The sequence below is a fragment of the Rattus rattus genome, chromosome 4 (genome assembly GCF_011064425.1).
Source record: "Rattus rattus isolate New Zealand chromosome 4, Rrattus_CSIRO_v1, whole genome shotgun sequence".
Taxonomy (NCBI): domain Eukaryota; kingdom Metazoa; phylum Chordata; class Mammalia; order Rodentia; family Muridae; genus Rattus; species Rattus rattus.
In genome coordinates, this window is record NC_046157.1 from 7940840 (window position 1) to 7956608 (window position 15769).

Genomic DNA, 15769 nt, shown 5'->3' on the forward strand with positions numbered 1-15769 from the left:
AGATCAGGCTGGTTTCAAACTCACAAAGATCTGCTTACCTCTGCCTCCCAAGTGCTGGAATCAAAGGCCTGTGGCACTCTGCTTGGCTACCAATACACCGTTTAAAACTGAGAATACTCAAAGCTGGCAAGAGTAATTCGGCTAGGCCCACTCATGTTTTCTCTGTTGTGGTGAGGAAGGAGCCCAGCCCCTTGTGTGTGCTTGGCCAGTGCCCTGCTAAAGAGCAACACGCTCAGCCTGAGGTAGGTCTTCATGTGTGTATACTAATGCTGGAGTGAGTGGCAGGCAGCATGGTGTCGTGTAATGCTGGTATGTGCAGTAAATGATTTTAAAAGGGGTGGAGAGAGGGCACGTTACTCTTCCAGAGGATCTGAGTTCAGTTCCCAACACTGGAACACTAGAGGATCTGTCACCCTCTTCTGGCTTCCTCGGGCTCCTGTACAGGTAGTGGGAGTGTGAGCACTCTCTCTCTCTCTCTCTCTCTCTCTCTCTCTCTCTCTCACACACACACACACACACACACACACACACACACACACAAATGAAAATAAAATTAAATCTTTTTAAAAGACTTAAAAATGAATATTATGTTTAGGTGGGCTGGAGAAACAGCTCACAGTTAATGTCATGCACTTGTTGCTTTTCCAGAGGACCCAGGTTTAGTTCCCAGTACCCACATGGTGCCTCACAACCATCCATGACTCCAGTTCCAGGAAGTCCTCTTCTGGCCACCTTGGGCACACACACACACACACACACACACTCACACACACACACACACTCACATACACACACACACACACACACTCACACACACACACACATTCACACACACACACACACTCACACACACACACACTCACACACACACACACTCACACACACACACACTCACACACACTCACATACTCACATTCACACATACACACACATAAAATAAAAATAAATAAGTCTTTTTTAAAGAAGGTTAATCAGGGCATAGTGGCACATGCCTTTAATTCCTGCACTTGAGAGACAGAGGCAGATGGATCTCTTTGTTCTAGGTCAGCCTGGACTGCAGAGCGAGTTTCAGGTGAGCCAAGGCTACAACAGAGAAACCCTGCCTCAAAAACCCAAAAGGACAAAAACTTTAGAGTTCTGGCCTAATAATTTATATCTGGGAACATATCATAATAGTAAGTTTTACAAAGACTGTCTGCCCGAGGACAGCCTTGATTGATTATTTGTAAATCAATGTAAATATAATTTGTTGCAGAATATAATATGGAAATAAACTAAAAAATCCAAGTTTAAAACAATTACAGATATCTTGGCCATATCCACTCTATAGACTGGCAATGCATATATTTTAGATGATTATGAAAGCCAGAAAATGACAAGGCTGAAACAGGAGAAGAGCTTTAGGCAAAGAATGATGTCTGCCACTTTAGAGAATAAACAGATTCTTTGGATTAGGGATGCTTTCCCCTGTAGTTTCCAAAGAGTTCTGGTTCTCCTCTCTCTCTCTCTCTCTCTCTCTCTCTCTCTCTCTCTCTCTCTCTCTCTCTCTCTCATGTCTATGAAAACGAGGGAGAAAGGACTTGCCGGGGAGGGGAGTGGGGAGCCGTCTAGAGTTGAATGGAGCAAGCAGGAGCCTGAGTGCAGGAGGTTTTGCCACTCATTGCAGATTTCAGAGGAGGAGGATGTCTGAATGTGATGGTTTGAATATGCTTGGCCCAGGGAGTGGCACGATTTGGAGATGTGACCTTGTTGGAATAGGTGTGTCACTGTGGGTGTGAGTTTTAATTTCCTAGTCTTAGCTGCCTGGAAGCCAGTATTCTGCTAGCAGCCTTCAGATGAAGATGTAGAACTCTCAGCTCCTACAGCTTGGCTGCCTGAATGCCAACCATGTTCCCACCTTGATGATGATGGACTGAACCTCTGAACCTGTAAGCCAGCCCCAATTAAATGTCATTCTTATAGGAGTTGCCTTGGTCATGGTGTCTGTTCACAGCAGTAAAACCCTAAGACACTGACTGAAGGCTTCCTGGGAGAGAAAGGACTGGGTAGCCACTGACGGCTCTCTGCAATCTGTGGATACAGATCTTTGGACTGGAATCCACCTAGACGGACAAGGCATGATACAGGTCCTGATTGGATGTCCTGTGTGAGTCTGCCCTTCCCATGACTATACGCCTGTCAGTTTCAGGACTCAGGATGCTCCTGCTGCAAGCGCTCCTGTTCCTCTTAATCCTGCCCAGTCATGAAGGGATTACTGCGACCGAAGGGCCAGGAGCTTTGGTCCCTCCACCCAAGGAAACTTGTGCAGGTTGGATGGCAGGCATCCCAGGATATCCTGGTCACAATGGGATACCGGGCCGTGATGGCAGAGATGGCACTCCTGGAGAGAAGGGAGAGAAGGGAGACGCAGGTATGTAGAAGAGACCTGGGCAGAGGGGGTCCTTGCAGGGTAAGTGATTCCAGTGATTCTTTTCTATTCTTTCTTTTCTTTTCTTTTCTTTTCTTTTCTTCCTTCCTTTCTTTCTTTCCTCTTCTTTCTTTCTTCCTTTCTTTTCTTTTCTTTCTTTCTTTTTTTTTTGTGGTTCATAAGCATCCTGGAGCTTGAGCTGTCCTCCTTGAGTGGGATTAGACGGTACCTACTGAGGTATCTATGACTTCACCCCATCTGCATCTCATCCTCTCTGCCTACCCCTTCCATACTACCTATATATTCCTTGTTTTCCCTGTAGTTCTTGCTCTAGCCATTGGCATTCATAAGCACTTTCCATGCATTTCTGAAGTACCTTGGTTTAGTCAAGAAGACCAGTGCAGTGGGTTGGCCCAAGGCTGCTTGTATTCTAATGCTAATTTGGGATCCCCCAAGACCGTGCCCTAGCAATGAGTATATAAGACGCTGAGGGACCCTGCCCCCCCCCCAAGTTATTTCTGATTGGTAAATGAAGATGCCAATAGCCAATAGCAGGGAAGAAGAGACATAGGTTAGAGTTTAGGTTTCCCAGGCTTGGGTTCAGAAAAGGAGGAGGAGAAGAATGTGGAGGAGCAAGGAAGTGTCCATGGGGTCAGAGTCAAGAGAGCGTGGCCCTGAGGGGAGAGCGGCCCAGATGAAACATAGTCAGTAATAACTCGGGGTTATCAATAGGAAAGGTGATTCTCACAGCATAGAGGGTGGGCAGCTGCCCAGCTCTTGTGTTGTTTAAAGCTTGTTGTAAATGTGAAGACTGCGAGTGTGTCTTTCATCTAAGAACTCAATAAGCAAAGGTGGTGTAGAAATCCCGGGCTGGGGGCTGGGGATTTAGCTCAGTGGTAGAGCGCTTGCCTAGCAAGGGCAAGGCCCTGAGTTCGGTCCCCAGCTCCGAAAAAAGGAAAAAAAAAAAAAGAAGAAAGAAAAAAAGAAAGAAACCCCAGCCCGGGCTGGGAATTAAATAATCTTTACAACAGACGAGTCTAACATACAAGACTCTGGATAGCAGTTACTGAGAAGGAATGTCTTCCAACATGTAACACGTCCATCTGAATGTGTGCAGATGCTAAAGGGATGGTATACAGAAAGGGCGTGCTCGGTGAGGATGCAGATTGACAGTGAGGCCACTCTGAGGACTCAGGGCTTGAGCTACACCTCAAAAGGATGGTTGCAGAGGGTAGAGGAGGGAAGACAACTAGACAGGGATCAGAAGGCAACACAGTGGTTGGTTACTCAGTGCACAGAGAGCTCACAGGGCAGAGTAACTATGGTGGATACTTACAGGAGATTACTTTTCTGGAAATCTGCTGTGCTTTGGGGCATATGGAAAGGCATGGACGAAGGAGTGAATAGATGAATGAATTAAATGGATAAGTCATATTCAGAACATCTACTGACCCCCCCAAGGACCACTAATAACTCAGAGCTTCTACCAGAGCAAATCATTCCCATGTCAACCAAAGAACGATGAACGAGGTTTTACTATCTAGCTCGAAAATTCTAAATATCCACTACCAATCTGCTCACTCATCTTTTTTTTTTTTAAAGATTTATTTATTTATTATATATAAGTACACTGTAGCTGTCTTCAGATACACTGGAAGAGGGCATCGATCTCTTTACAGATGGTTGTGAGCCACCATGTGGTTGCTGGGAATTGAACTCATGATCTCTGGAAGAGTAGTCGGGTGCTCTTAACCGCTGAGCCATCTCTCCAGCCCCACTCACTCATCTTTTAATTCACCCATAAAGGCTTTGAAAAATAAGGTTGGAGATGAACTTAAGGGAACCTGCAGGCCGTGGAGAGTGCGGGAAGTGGAGATGATGTGTTTCCTTGTCCTGTCAAATGGATTGTGGGTAGAAGTTCGTTCCGGACAAAAAGCCTCTCACTGGAAAGAGTCTGGGCAGTTCTGTTCCTGCCATTCACAGAGTTCTTCTCACTTTCTAGGTGTTCTTGGTCCTAAGGGTGAGCCAGGAGACGCTGGAATGACAGGAGCGGAAGGGCCACGGGGCTTTCCCGGAACCCCTGGCAGGAAAGGAGAGCCCGGAGAAGCCGCTTACATGTATCACTCAGCATTCAGCGTAGGGCTGGAGACCCGCGTCACGGTCCCCAATGTTCCCATTCGCTTTACTAAGATCTTCTACAACCAACAGAATCATTATGACGGCAGCACTGGCAAATTCCACTGCAACATTCCGGGGCTCTACTACTTTTCCTACCACATCACGGTGTACATGAAGGATGTGAAAGTGAGCCTCTTTAAGAAGGACAAGGCCGTTCTCTTCACCTACGACCAGTATCAGGAAAAGAATGTGGACCAGGCCTCTGGCTCCATGCTCCTCCATCTGGAGGTGGGAGACCAAGTCTGGCTCCAAGTGTATGGGGAAGGGGACAACAATGGACTCTATGCAGATAATGTCAATGACTCTACATTTACAGGCTTCCTTCTCTACCATGATACCAACTGACTGCCACTAACTCAGAGCAGCCCGTAGCCTATACGACCCGAGAATCAAACAACAGGCGACAGGCTTTCAGCTTAGTTTGAGAGGTTGACTGTCTTGCTTGCTTTGAGGGTTCTGAGCGTTATCCCCATGAGTACTCATTTGTTCATTAAATGACTTTCTAAAAAATAATTTCTGTGTTCCTAGTCCAGAAAAAAAGCACTCCCTAGTCTCCGCGCCTCTTACAATAGTAGCAATACCAGAATAAAAATGACATTTGGTATGGGAGCTTCACAATAGTCTCATGACTATCTGGAAGTAGACCGCGCCATTTTCTGCTCACTGTACACAAATCTTGTTCACAAAAACCCCGTAAGGTACATAGGAAATACAGTATCTACTCTTTTCACGGCTGAGTTTATGAATGTCTAAAGACACACAAGCATTACAGTGGCAGAGCTAAAACCGAAAGGCAGAGTATGGTCTGTTCTCACTGGATGGCACCATTTTTCAAAAGCACATGCTCATCTGCAGTGTTGGCAGACGTCTCTTTCCCATCTCATCTGCGGGTCCCAGTTTACATCCGCCAAGACTTCTCCATAGAGCTCTCTCAGAGAAGGCGGTCCTATTAGGTCCTATTCTGATTCTCATTGGCTCCCTCCCAACCCGCACATCCTCCTCTCTGTGCCTTTGCGCATGCTCTTCCTTCCAGCTCGGGAAATCCCACCCACCTCCACGTGGAGGTTGTTCTCTGTTCCTCAAGGCCGCTTGGATAGGAGGTTTCTGGTGTGACCGCGTTCCAACTCCCTCTGTGTTTTTCCACGGATGAAAGTCTGTGTACGCGACATGTTCTCCTTAGACTAGGGGCAATTGCCTATTCAGGCTGAGCTTCCTTGCCCTCTGGATCCCCCCTGGAGATCTTTGACAAGTGCTTCAGAAACAGGAGTCTCCTGAATCCCGCTTGTATTCATAGTCTGTTTGCTTCAGTTTCTGCAAACCTCATTCTTATCTAAACTATTATTACATTTAGGAATCCTGTGGTTTAAGCACCCAATATCTGTTTGGTCAGCTTCACCCTTCCCAGGAAGGTGAAGGATGACTGTGCTTTCTACAACACGGGCCGAATTAATTCTTCCTCAAAAAAGTAACTTCAGCTGAAACACAGAGCATCGATGAGTTGATCTCATTCTTTCCGTGAGCACTGACAAAGTGGAGGGAGAATCCAGGCTCGGGAATCCATTCTTCTTTTCCAAGAATTACAGGTGAACAGACTGGGGAGATGGCTTTGTGTTTAAGAACACTTGGCATCTTTAGGGAGAACCTGGATTCTGTTCCACCCACACTGGACAGCTTACAACTCTAACTTTAGTTCCAGGGGGTCTGATGCCCCTTTCTGCATGCACGTGGAGCTCGTAAATACACCTCCCCCAACATACACATAAAATAAACAAATCTTAAAATACCCTACCATAGAAGCTGGTTAAGACCTTGATTAGTGGGAGCCTTTGAAGGATCATCTTGACACACATCTGCCTGGCTCTCGGTGTGCACTAAGGTGGTGAGGAGGCCTCCCTGGCTTGCCCATTGTCTTATATTCATTCTTCCTTCTGTGAACAGTGGGCATATGCAGCCCTCAGACAGCCGTTCATGACTGATGTAATGATGGCGCTGGAATCAAACCTAGAGCCTCCACAGGCTACACAGGTGCTCACCAATGAGCTGTAACACAAGCCCGGCATTTGGTTACTTTAGAACTGGTCTTCAAAACTGAGAGATGATTGGAAATTGAAAGACAAAAATGACTCTTGAAGGTGAGGGAGCCTGGGGGAGGGGCTGTGTGAGGAGGGGGCTACGATGGAGATGTGAAGTGAAAAAAATAAATAATGGAAAAAGAAAAAAAACAACCCCAAAATGATGCTTTCAAATGATTTAGTTTACATCCATTAAAAACTTTTTTTTTTTTCTAAATTATGGAATAGAGTTACAAGTGCCTCACAGTGGTAAACTATTCCTCAGGAGAGAGCTGCTTAGGTGACACTTTAAAGGCTTAGACACAGAGTAAATGACATCTATGTAAATGTTCTGTTTTCAAACTCAGGTCCTTGATGATTCCCTGTGGTAAGGCTACAGGAGGCTTTGTCGTCTTAAGCCTTTGCAGGTCCTTACTTTCTACAAATAAAGATCCACTTCAGTGCTACAAGTAAGACTACATGCTGTGCCGGACTTGGTTTTTATTTCTGAAGAAGCATCTGGTATTGAGAGAGGGTTAAGCTGTATTGTAACTATGTTGCAAGTAGCAGAATGCCCAACCTCAAATAGAGGGGGGGGGGGCGCAGCACTTGGTTGGGACCCAGGTGTCCCGCGCTATCGTCTCGCCAGCAAGAACCCACGCGGACACCAGGATCCTTTTGCAGCAAAGTGTTTACTGTACAGCTCTCTTGAATAGGGACAGGGGGACCTCAAGCGCTCGCCTTATATAGACAGCAGGCTGAGGCTATGCTAATTGTCCTTCAGGGATTGGCGGAACATGGTGCTGCTCCCTCATAGCATATTACCGTCCTACTGATGCCAGGTGCAAAGCCTGCGCACACGCAGTACCGTTGTTCACCACAGGAGGGCGCCCTACACCCAGGCAGGCTGTTTGTGTGCTCCTTCTCCTCTGTCTGCCTTAGTCCTGCCTCCTAGCTCCCCATCATCCCCTTCAGCTGACCTGCTTGCCCTATTCCTGGTCCTCTTTCCACCATCTTTCATGGAGCCAGACCCCAGACCTTCCTTAGGACAACAGCACAGCTTCCTTCCTCCACCTGTGAGCCACCCAACCAACCCACTGCACCATCTGGGGTTGCTTGGTGTTGAACCCAGAGCTCCAAACAGAGCTCCAGGTCTGGGTGGGACTAGTGACAGTTTGAAGCCTAAAGTCCAGAGTGACCTGGGATTGAAAACCAAGCATCATTCTGGTCAGTTTGGGGCAAGAACAACCGAAGAAACCACCCACCCAACAAACGTAAGGCCAGATATGGACACTAAGAAGTACCACAAATGTCACAATTCCAGATGCTCATTTAATAGCGCGACAACAACAACAACGACAACAACAACAACAAAAAGAACTATCAAGACATTATGCTTCCTCCAGAGGCCAGCAGCTCTTCCGTGATAAACCCTGAGAAAACCAATTTAGCCGAAGCACAAGCTAATGACTTCAAGATAGCAATTATGGGTATATTCAGGGAGTTAAAAAGGATATGGATAAATCCCTGACTGAAGTCTGTGAGCACACAATCACTGAGTGAAGTGAGAAAAAGAACTCAAAACAGGACAGTAGAATTTAACAGAGAAACAGTATCACGAAAGAAAAAACCACACTGAAATAAAACTCAAAACGAAAAACTCAGAGGTAGTCTTCACTAACGTATTAAAAGGCGTGGAAGAGAGAAATTCAGGTTTTAGAGATAAAGAGAAATAGATCAGTCAGAGAAAATGTTAAATCTAAAACCATCATCTTCTCTTCTTCTTCCTCCTCCTCTTCCTCCTCCTCTTCCTCCTCTTCCTCCTCCTCTTCCTCCTCCTCTCCTCCTCCTCTTCCTCCTCCTCTTCCTCCTCCTCTTCCTCCTCCTCCTCTTCCTCTTCCTCCTCTTCCTCCTCCTCTTCCTCCTCTTCCTTCTCCTCCTTCTCCTCCTACAACACCTCCTCCCCCCCTCCTCAACCTCTTCCCCCTCCTTCTCTTCCTCCTCTTCTCCTCTTCTTTCTTCTTCCCCTTCCTCTTCTTCTTCTTCCTCTTCCTCCTTCTCCTCTTCCCCCCCCTCCTCCTCTTCCTCCTCCTCTTCCTCTTCTTCCAAGTACAAGACACCAAGGAAATCTGGGACACTATGAAAATTAAAACACAACATATATCAAACTATGGGACACCACGAAGGCAGCTCTAAGAGACAAATTTATAGGTCTTAGTGTCTGTATCAAAAAATTGGAGACCTACATATTAATCACTTAACGACAGACCTGAAAGCTCTTGAAGAACAAGAAGAAACACCCCCAAGAAGAGTAGAGAGGAAGAAATAAACCCAGGGCTGAAATCAGTGGAATGCAAACAAACCTACAAAGGACCGATGAAGAGGGCTGCTTGTTTGTCTGAGAAAAGCAACAAGCTTGGCAAAATTTTAGTCAAACTAACAAAAATTGAGAAGATCCAAACTGACAAAGTTCGAGATGGAAAGGGAGACAGCTCAACAGATACCAAAAAAATCATAGGGTCATAAATTCTACCAGACCTTTAAAGAACTAATACCAATACTAAAATTATCCCACAAAATATAAACCGAATAAACAGCTCTAAGTTCTTTTGATGAAGCTATTGCCATGATACCAAAACTACACAAAGACTTGACAAGACATTATAGCCCAATATCCCTTATGAACGGATGTAAAAATTCTCAATAAAATATTTGCAAACTGAATTCTAGAACACATAAGAAAAAAAATCAACCATGATAAACCGGCTTCATGCCAGAGATGCAGGGATGGTTCAACATATGTAAATAAATAAATACAGCCCACTACATAAACAGACTGAAAGAGAAAAATCCCCACGATCATCTCATTAGATGGGAGAAAGAAAGAAAGGAGGAGAGAGAGAGAGAGAGAGAGAGAGAGAAGCAGGCCTTGGGAAGAATCTAATAGCTCTTTTTTCTTTTTTCTTTTTTTTTTTCTTTTCTTGTTTTTTTTTTTTTTTTCAGAGCTGAACCCAGGGCCTTGCACTTCCTAGGCAAAGCGCTCTACCACTGAGCTAAATCCCCAACCCTAATATCTCTTTATGATAAAACCCTAGAAAGACTAGGCGTATCAAACTAAGCCCAACAGAATAAAGTGAATTTACAGCATGCTCACAGCCAGTATCATCCTAAATGGAGAAGAACTCGAAGCATTTTGGGCGGGTGGTCCTGACTTGTATAAGAAAGCAGACCGAGGAAAAACAATAAGGGATGTAAGCCAGTAATAGCATTCCTCCATGATCTCTGCTTCATTTCCTGACCAGACTGCCCTCCCATAGCAACTGTGATCAAGACTTGTGAGTTAAAATAAACCCTTTCCTCCCCTACTTAGTTTTGATTGCAGTGTTTATCACAGCAACAAGAAACCAAACTACCTTCTCCTTCTCTCCGTCCTTCTCTCTCCTGAATATTGGGACGACTTCTCGGGTTCTTAGTGGATTAGATGATGTTTTGATTCTTTGTATCATCCAGGTTGGCCTCCATTCGATCTGGTCTCTGCCTTGGCCTCCCGCTACTGGGTGGCTTGGGATTTTGTGTTGGAACTAGCACATTGGGCTGTTGTGAAGCAAGATTCTGGGTTCTCTAAAAATCCTCAAGTCAACGTGCATGTCTGTGTGAGCAGAGTTAACTGGATTAGGCTCAGATTACATACAGTGTCTCATCCTCCGTGGGTATGGTTCCTTTGTGAATCCCTGCTTAGAGACGGGGCAGTTACTATCTTTCGTGTTCCGTGTGTCCCGTGTGGCGTTTTCTCTGGGACTTGGTAGCTGAGTGTGCGACCTTGGATCTATTCTTCGTTTGTGCAGCCTGGAACTGAGTCTACGAATTATGTAGGGACCTCTACAGAGTGAAAAGGACCTGTTTCCAGCAAGCTTCCTGGCCACTTCCTGGCTTTCTCCAGCTCCCAGGACCCTCCCTTTCCTGATTCTTCTGAACTCTGGTGGTGTTATGTGTAACTAGGGTTGGTTTGGAAAAAGCACTAGAAGAAAAAGAAGCCTTAGGTTGTCTTGAATGGTTTGAAAGCCACCACCCCTCCCTCTTACTGTCTCTGGCCCCAGGGCAAGCTGTCTTTGGGGTTGTGGAAGGATGCCTCACTGACAGGGGCCCTGCAGCATCGGGACCTTGCAGGCAGGACAGAGCGTCAAGAAAGTCAACAGTTTCTATTGGTGTTCCCGGGGCAGAGGCTACTTTTCCGGGGCCTGTTGGTTCACAAAGGTGATTTCCGGAGCCTTGCTGGTAGTCTCGAATACACAGTTCCAGAGCCTGACCTGCCTTTGGCTTAAATCGAGGAGCTGAAGACAGCAAACACACTCAGGACGCTCGGAGAGGCTATTTTCTGTTTCTTCAGCTTCCGCCTCAGTCCCGTCTGCCTACCTGTTCACTTTTCAGGCACATTCGGTGGTGGCCATTTTGCACTTCGTTCGGTATTTAGAAATCACTGGGAAAGGTAGACCACAGCTGGCTCGCTTTGGTTTGCATGTCATAGGACATTCCACGTGTTAACACTCTGGGCAAAGGAAGGGATTTGGGGAATTTGGGTGGCCCCGAGAAGGCATGTGATTTCCTTGATTCTTTCCAAAGATTCCATGTGGAGGGGGGCCGAAGCAGGTCTGGACTGTAACCCAGACTGCTTGCTGGGCCAGCAGAGGCTGAGAAGAGTGCAGACATGGTCCCGACACGGACAGGTCACCCTGGCTGCAGGAACCGAAGTGAAGTATCCTGAGCTCAAGTCATACTCACAAAGTGCTTTCCTTAGGAATATTTAGACACATCTAGGTTTTAAGAACGTTTGCTTTTTTCTTTTCTTTTTTCTTTCTCTTTCTCTTTTCTTTTTTTTCTTTCTTTCTTTTTTTTTTTTTTTTTCAAGTTTTTAGGTTTTTTTCCCCCCTACTTGTGGTTTTTTCTGTAAATAAACATTTTTTTAAAGATTTTATTTATTTTATGTATCTGAGTATACACTATTGCTGTCTTCAGACACACCAGAAGAGGGCATCAGATCCCATTACAGATGGTTGTGAGCCACCATGTGGTTGCTGGGATTTGAACTCAGGACCTCTGGAAGAGCAGTTGGTGTTCTTAACCACTGATCCATCTCTCCAGCCCATAAACATGCTTTTGAACAAAATTTACTATATAAAAAACATTTCGTTGTAGGTTGCTTTTGTTATTTTTTTTCTGTTTGTTTCTATGAGACAGGGTTTCTCTCTGTAGCCTTGGCTGTCCTGGAACTCACTCTGTAGACCAGGCTGGCCTTAGACTGAGAGATCTGCTTGCCTCTGCCTCTGGAGTCCTGGAACTAAAGATGTGTGTCACCCTGCTTGGCTCTCTTCACATTATTAAGTGTGTATTCTTCACAAAGAATTACTCGGTGGAATGAATGAAAGGTTTATTTCTCTGCAGTGGGTGGGCACAGACTCTTGAGCTCCTGTCCTCAGCCGAAACCCATTGTCAGCTGATGGGTCACTGGGATCTGTTTTCTTCAAAGACAGGCCCCTGAGAGACTCCCCATGCTCCAGCAGATGACCCAACACCAAGGCAAGCGCTAAGTAGGTTAGTAGGAAGTGCAAGTGCTTAGTAGGAAGCACTAAGAGGTTGCAGTGGGTTTTAGCACAGCATAGGAAGTTGGGAGACAACAAACAAACAAATGATGTAGGGTATAGGAGAGAAGTTTGACAGGGTGGACTAGGGGTAAATTTGATTAAAACGAAATATATGCACTTATGAAATTCTAAAACGAAAGCTTTAAACAGATAACTGTGGCTCAGTTCACGGTCAGGGTCAAGGCTGTGATGTGCAGGCACCTGCTAGATATTGTCATATCTCCCTCAACCTCCTAGGGACAGCTTCCTGTCCCTGCCCTTCCGGTACCCTTGAGATGCATATGATTTGCTTCTCCTAAAAGCCTTTGAGCAGCCTCAAACGGAACTTGACGTGGGTCCGGCCATGGTTTCAATGTGCTCTCCAAGCTCCTGTTGAGATGTAGTTTCCATTGTTAAAAAGAGTAAGAGGCGGGGTTGGGGATTTAGCTCAGTGGTAGAGCGCTTGCCTAGCAAGCGCAAGGCCCTGAGTTTGGTCCCCAGCTCCGGAAAAAAAAGAAAAAAGAGAGAGAGAGAGAGAAAAAAAAGTAAGAGGCAAAGCCATCAACGGGTGCCTCGGTCACAAGGGCCCTGTTCTTATGAAAGGGTTAACACGTCCATGCTGGCGGCCCATGCTACTTTTCCCTCTTGCCTGGCAGCTTCTGCTATGGGGTATTGGTCAGCAAGAAGGACTTGGCTACACACTGCCGTCTTAATCTTAAATTTCCCATTCTCCAGAAATTTGAGCTAATTAAAAAAAATGCTTTGGGGGTTGGGGATTTAGCTCAGTGGTAGAGCGCTTGCCTAGGAAGCGCAAGGCCCTGGGTTCGGTCCCCAGCTCCGGAAAAAAAAGAACCAAAAAAAAAAAAAAAATGCTTTGAAACCTACATTGGCCTCCACCTTGAGATCTTCCGAAGTCTCCCAAGTATGGGGATTACAGTTGTGTGCCATTGTGAATAACTATTTTCTATGCTCTTTAAATCACCCGGTGTAGAATTCTGCTGTAGCCTCTCCAGACACACGGGGTCAGTCAGATCCTTCCGTGAGTGTGGATCAAAGCACACTATGAAGACTTAAAACTCATGGACAGCTATCCTCTATTATGTGGCATAGGAAAAAAAGGCTTAGTTACAGAGAAATAAATTGGGTCGGGGAGGAATTGGGGGAAGGAAGGGTAAGGGAGGGAAAGAAGAGGGAGGAAGGGGGGGGAGGGGAGGCGAGCTCTCCTTGATTTCTGAAGGCTTCCCCTATTTCTCCTCTTGAGTCCTTTGACACAACAGGTCCTAGATTTTTACACAATTTCTCTTTTGAGCTTGGGCTGAGTTTCTTGTTTGCATCCAAAGATATAGGATCAGGAATTATTCTGCGCCTGTGCCCAGGGACCAGCCTGAGGTCTACTGAGGTCTGGTCCCATGAAAATATTTGTTCACGGTGTAACAAAGACACTATTATTAGGCTGTCAGAGGATAAATAAAGAACTATCATTTCCTATTTATTTATTAGCTAAATTACTCAGCTCCCACACCTGTGAAACTTTCCATTTCATCACTGGCTTCGTTACAGAAGCCGCTTATTCAGTCAGCCAATATTTACTCAGCAACTACTATGTACCAGACATATGACAATGAAAAAGTATCAACAGCATTATCAAAGCACATGAAATGTATTATTTTATTTAATCCTCACAGCACTTTATAAAATATCACTGACAAAGTTGACTGGTATGAAAGCTGGGTGTAAGAGAAGTTAGTATGTCACAGCTCTTAGACAGTCTAATAAGGAGTCACATCCAGAGCCCACGTTGTAGACAGGAAGAATCCCAGTGACATTCCCCCGCTGACTCAAAGACATTTGGGACACAGGTTATTCACAGGACCTTTTGTTTGAGTGTTCATGGTCTGGTGGGAAAACTCTTGCCTTGGAAAGTGAGTCACTGAGTTTGTTTTATGACAGGGAGTCTGGCTGCTAACAGGAAATATGAGGAAACGTCTTAGCCATCATTCAACCAGACAAGCCCTGAGGCCCTGGTTCCTTGTAGTATGATACAAGGAAAATACAGGGAACGTCTTCCTTGTTTATACCAGTGAATGAGGCCAAATCAATGTTAAGGATTCTTTATTTTTTAAAAACAATCAACAAAATGTTTTACATTGCATACAATAAAAATTAAAAATAAAATATAGCTTCCTTACCACGGAGAAAGCAGATCTGAAGTGGCGTGGAGGTGGCGTAAATGTGTGACCATTAAAGCTGGGACATGGGCAGAGTGCTGCTGCTTGACACTCGAGCCAGGGCTACAGAGCGAGAGAGATTTTTCTAAAAAGAAAGAAAGGAAAAAATACCTCATGGGTGGGATAGTGGGATAAATAGCTGGCCTTACTTGGGTACAAAACCACAGCCAAGAAGGGGCTCACTCCAGGCCTAAGATAAAGCCATCTGGTTATAATAGAGTGCTCTGAATTAGAGTCTACAGTACAGGAAGCTTGTGAATTCCACGTATTACAGGCGTTTCCTTAGAGGTGCCTGAACAAATGGGCGATTAGCTCAGAAGGGCAATTTGCAGTAGGGCTGGGGATGCAGCTCATTTAGCAAAGTGCTTGCCTAACGCACGGGAAGTCCTGGGTTCAAGTCCCAGCATTCATAAAATAACACACCAGTGAGCTCTGCACTTGGGAACTGGAGACAAGAGGGACTAAGGTCCTCAAACACGGAAAATTCAAAATCTGAGCCAACCTTGGCTCCATGAGATTCTGTCTCGAAAAACGAAAAAAAAAAAAAGTTTGCCACGAGTGATGGTGCACACCTTTATCCCAGTATTCAGGAGGCATAGGGAGCTCCATCCCAGCCAAGGGACAAAGCGACACTGAGGAGAGAAGAAAGCATGTAAAAGGTTGTAGACCAGTGGTTCTTGACCTTCCTAACGCTCTTCCCTTTAATGCTGTTTCCTCATGTTGTGGTGACCCCTAAGCATAGTATTGTTTTCGTTGCTACTTCATCACTGTAATTTTGCTAAGGTTGTGACTCATACTGTAAATATCTGATATGCAGGATATCTGATTAGCAATCCCCAAAGGGGTCGTGACCCACAGATTGAGAAACCACTCCTGTATAGGAAAGGATAGATATGACTCCAAAAAAAAAAAAAAGAGTATCTCTATTGCCTTTAAAAACTGGCTAAACAAGACCTGGATAATGATACCAACTGAAGTACCACAAGGATAAGGGAATGTCGCAGGGCCCCGCCCCTAGGTGAAGAGCTCCAGTAAATCAGTGGCTGCTGAGAGAAGGCAAACAAGTCTTCTCCCCGAAAGCTTCTGCAAAGCTATCCAGTCCCGGTGGTCAGCCCTAAACAAACATGCACAAGGGCAACTCTGTAACGTTTTCTCTCCCCACTCCTGCTCCCGGAATGACGACTCTGAGACTCATTATTTATTATCAAATACCTAGGCCATAAACTTTGGCTCATTCCCTGGCTAACTCGTAACTTACTCCATTTAAACTATTCTATGTCTTCCGTT

General features: G+C 45.4%; 1 protein-coding gene across 1 annotated transcript; it reads left to right on the forward strand.

The window, feature by feature from the left end:
- The first annotated feature begins 1962 nt into the window (after positions 1 to 1962).
- Positions 1963 to 5094, forward strand: Adipoq (adiponectin, C1Q and collagen domain containing). Its single transcript, XM_032899235.1, has 2 exons — positions 1963 to 2410; positions 4410 to 5094. Exons 1-2 carry the CDS (start codon positions 2164 to 2166, stop codon positions 4928 to 4930), a joined length of 768 nt encoding a protein of 255 aa, XP_032755126.1. The 5' UTR covers positions 1963 to 2163; the 3' UTR covers positions 4931 to 5094.
- Positions 5095 to 15769: the final 10675 nt, after the last annotated feature.

What these genes read in the sequence shown, in the direction of transcription:
- Adipoq (XM_032899235.1), top strand. Translation starts at nt 2,164, where the DNA reads ATGACTATACGCCTGTCAGTTTCAGGACTCAGGATGCTCCTGCTGCAA. An exon ending in GGGAGAGAAGGGAGACGCAG is followed by an intron (nt 2,411 to 4,409) that starts GTATGTAGAAGA and finishes CTCACTTTCTAG; the next exon opens with GTGTTCTTGGTCCTAAGGGT.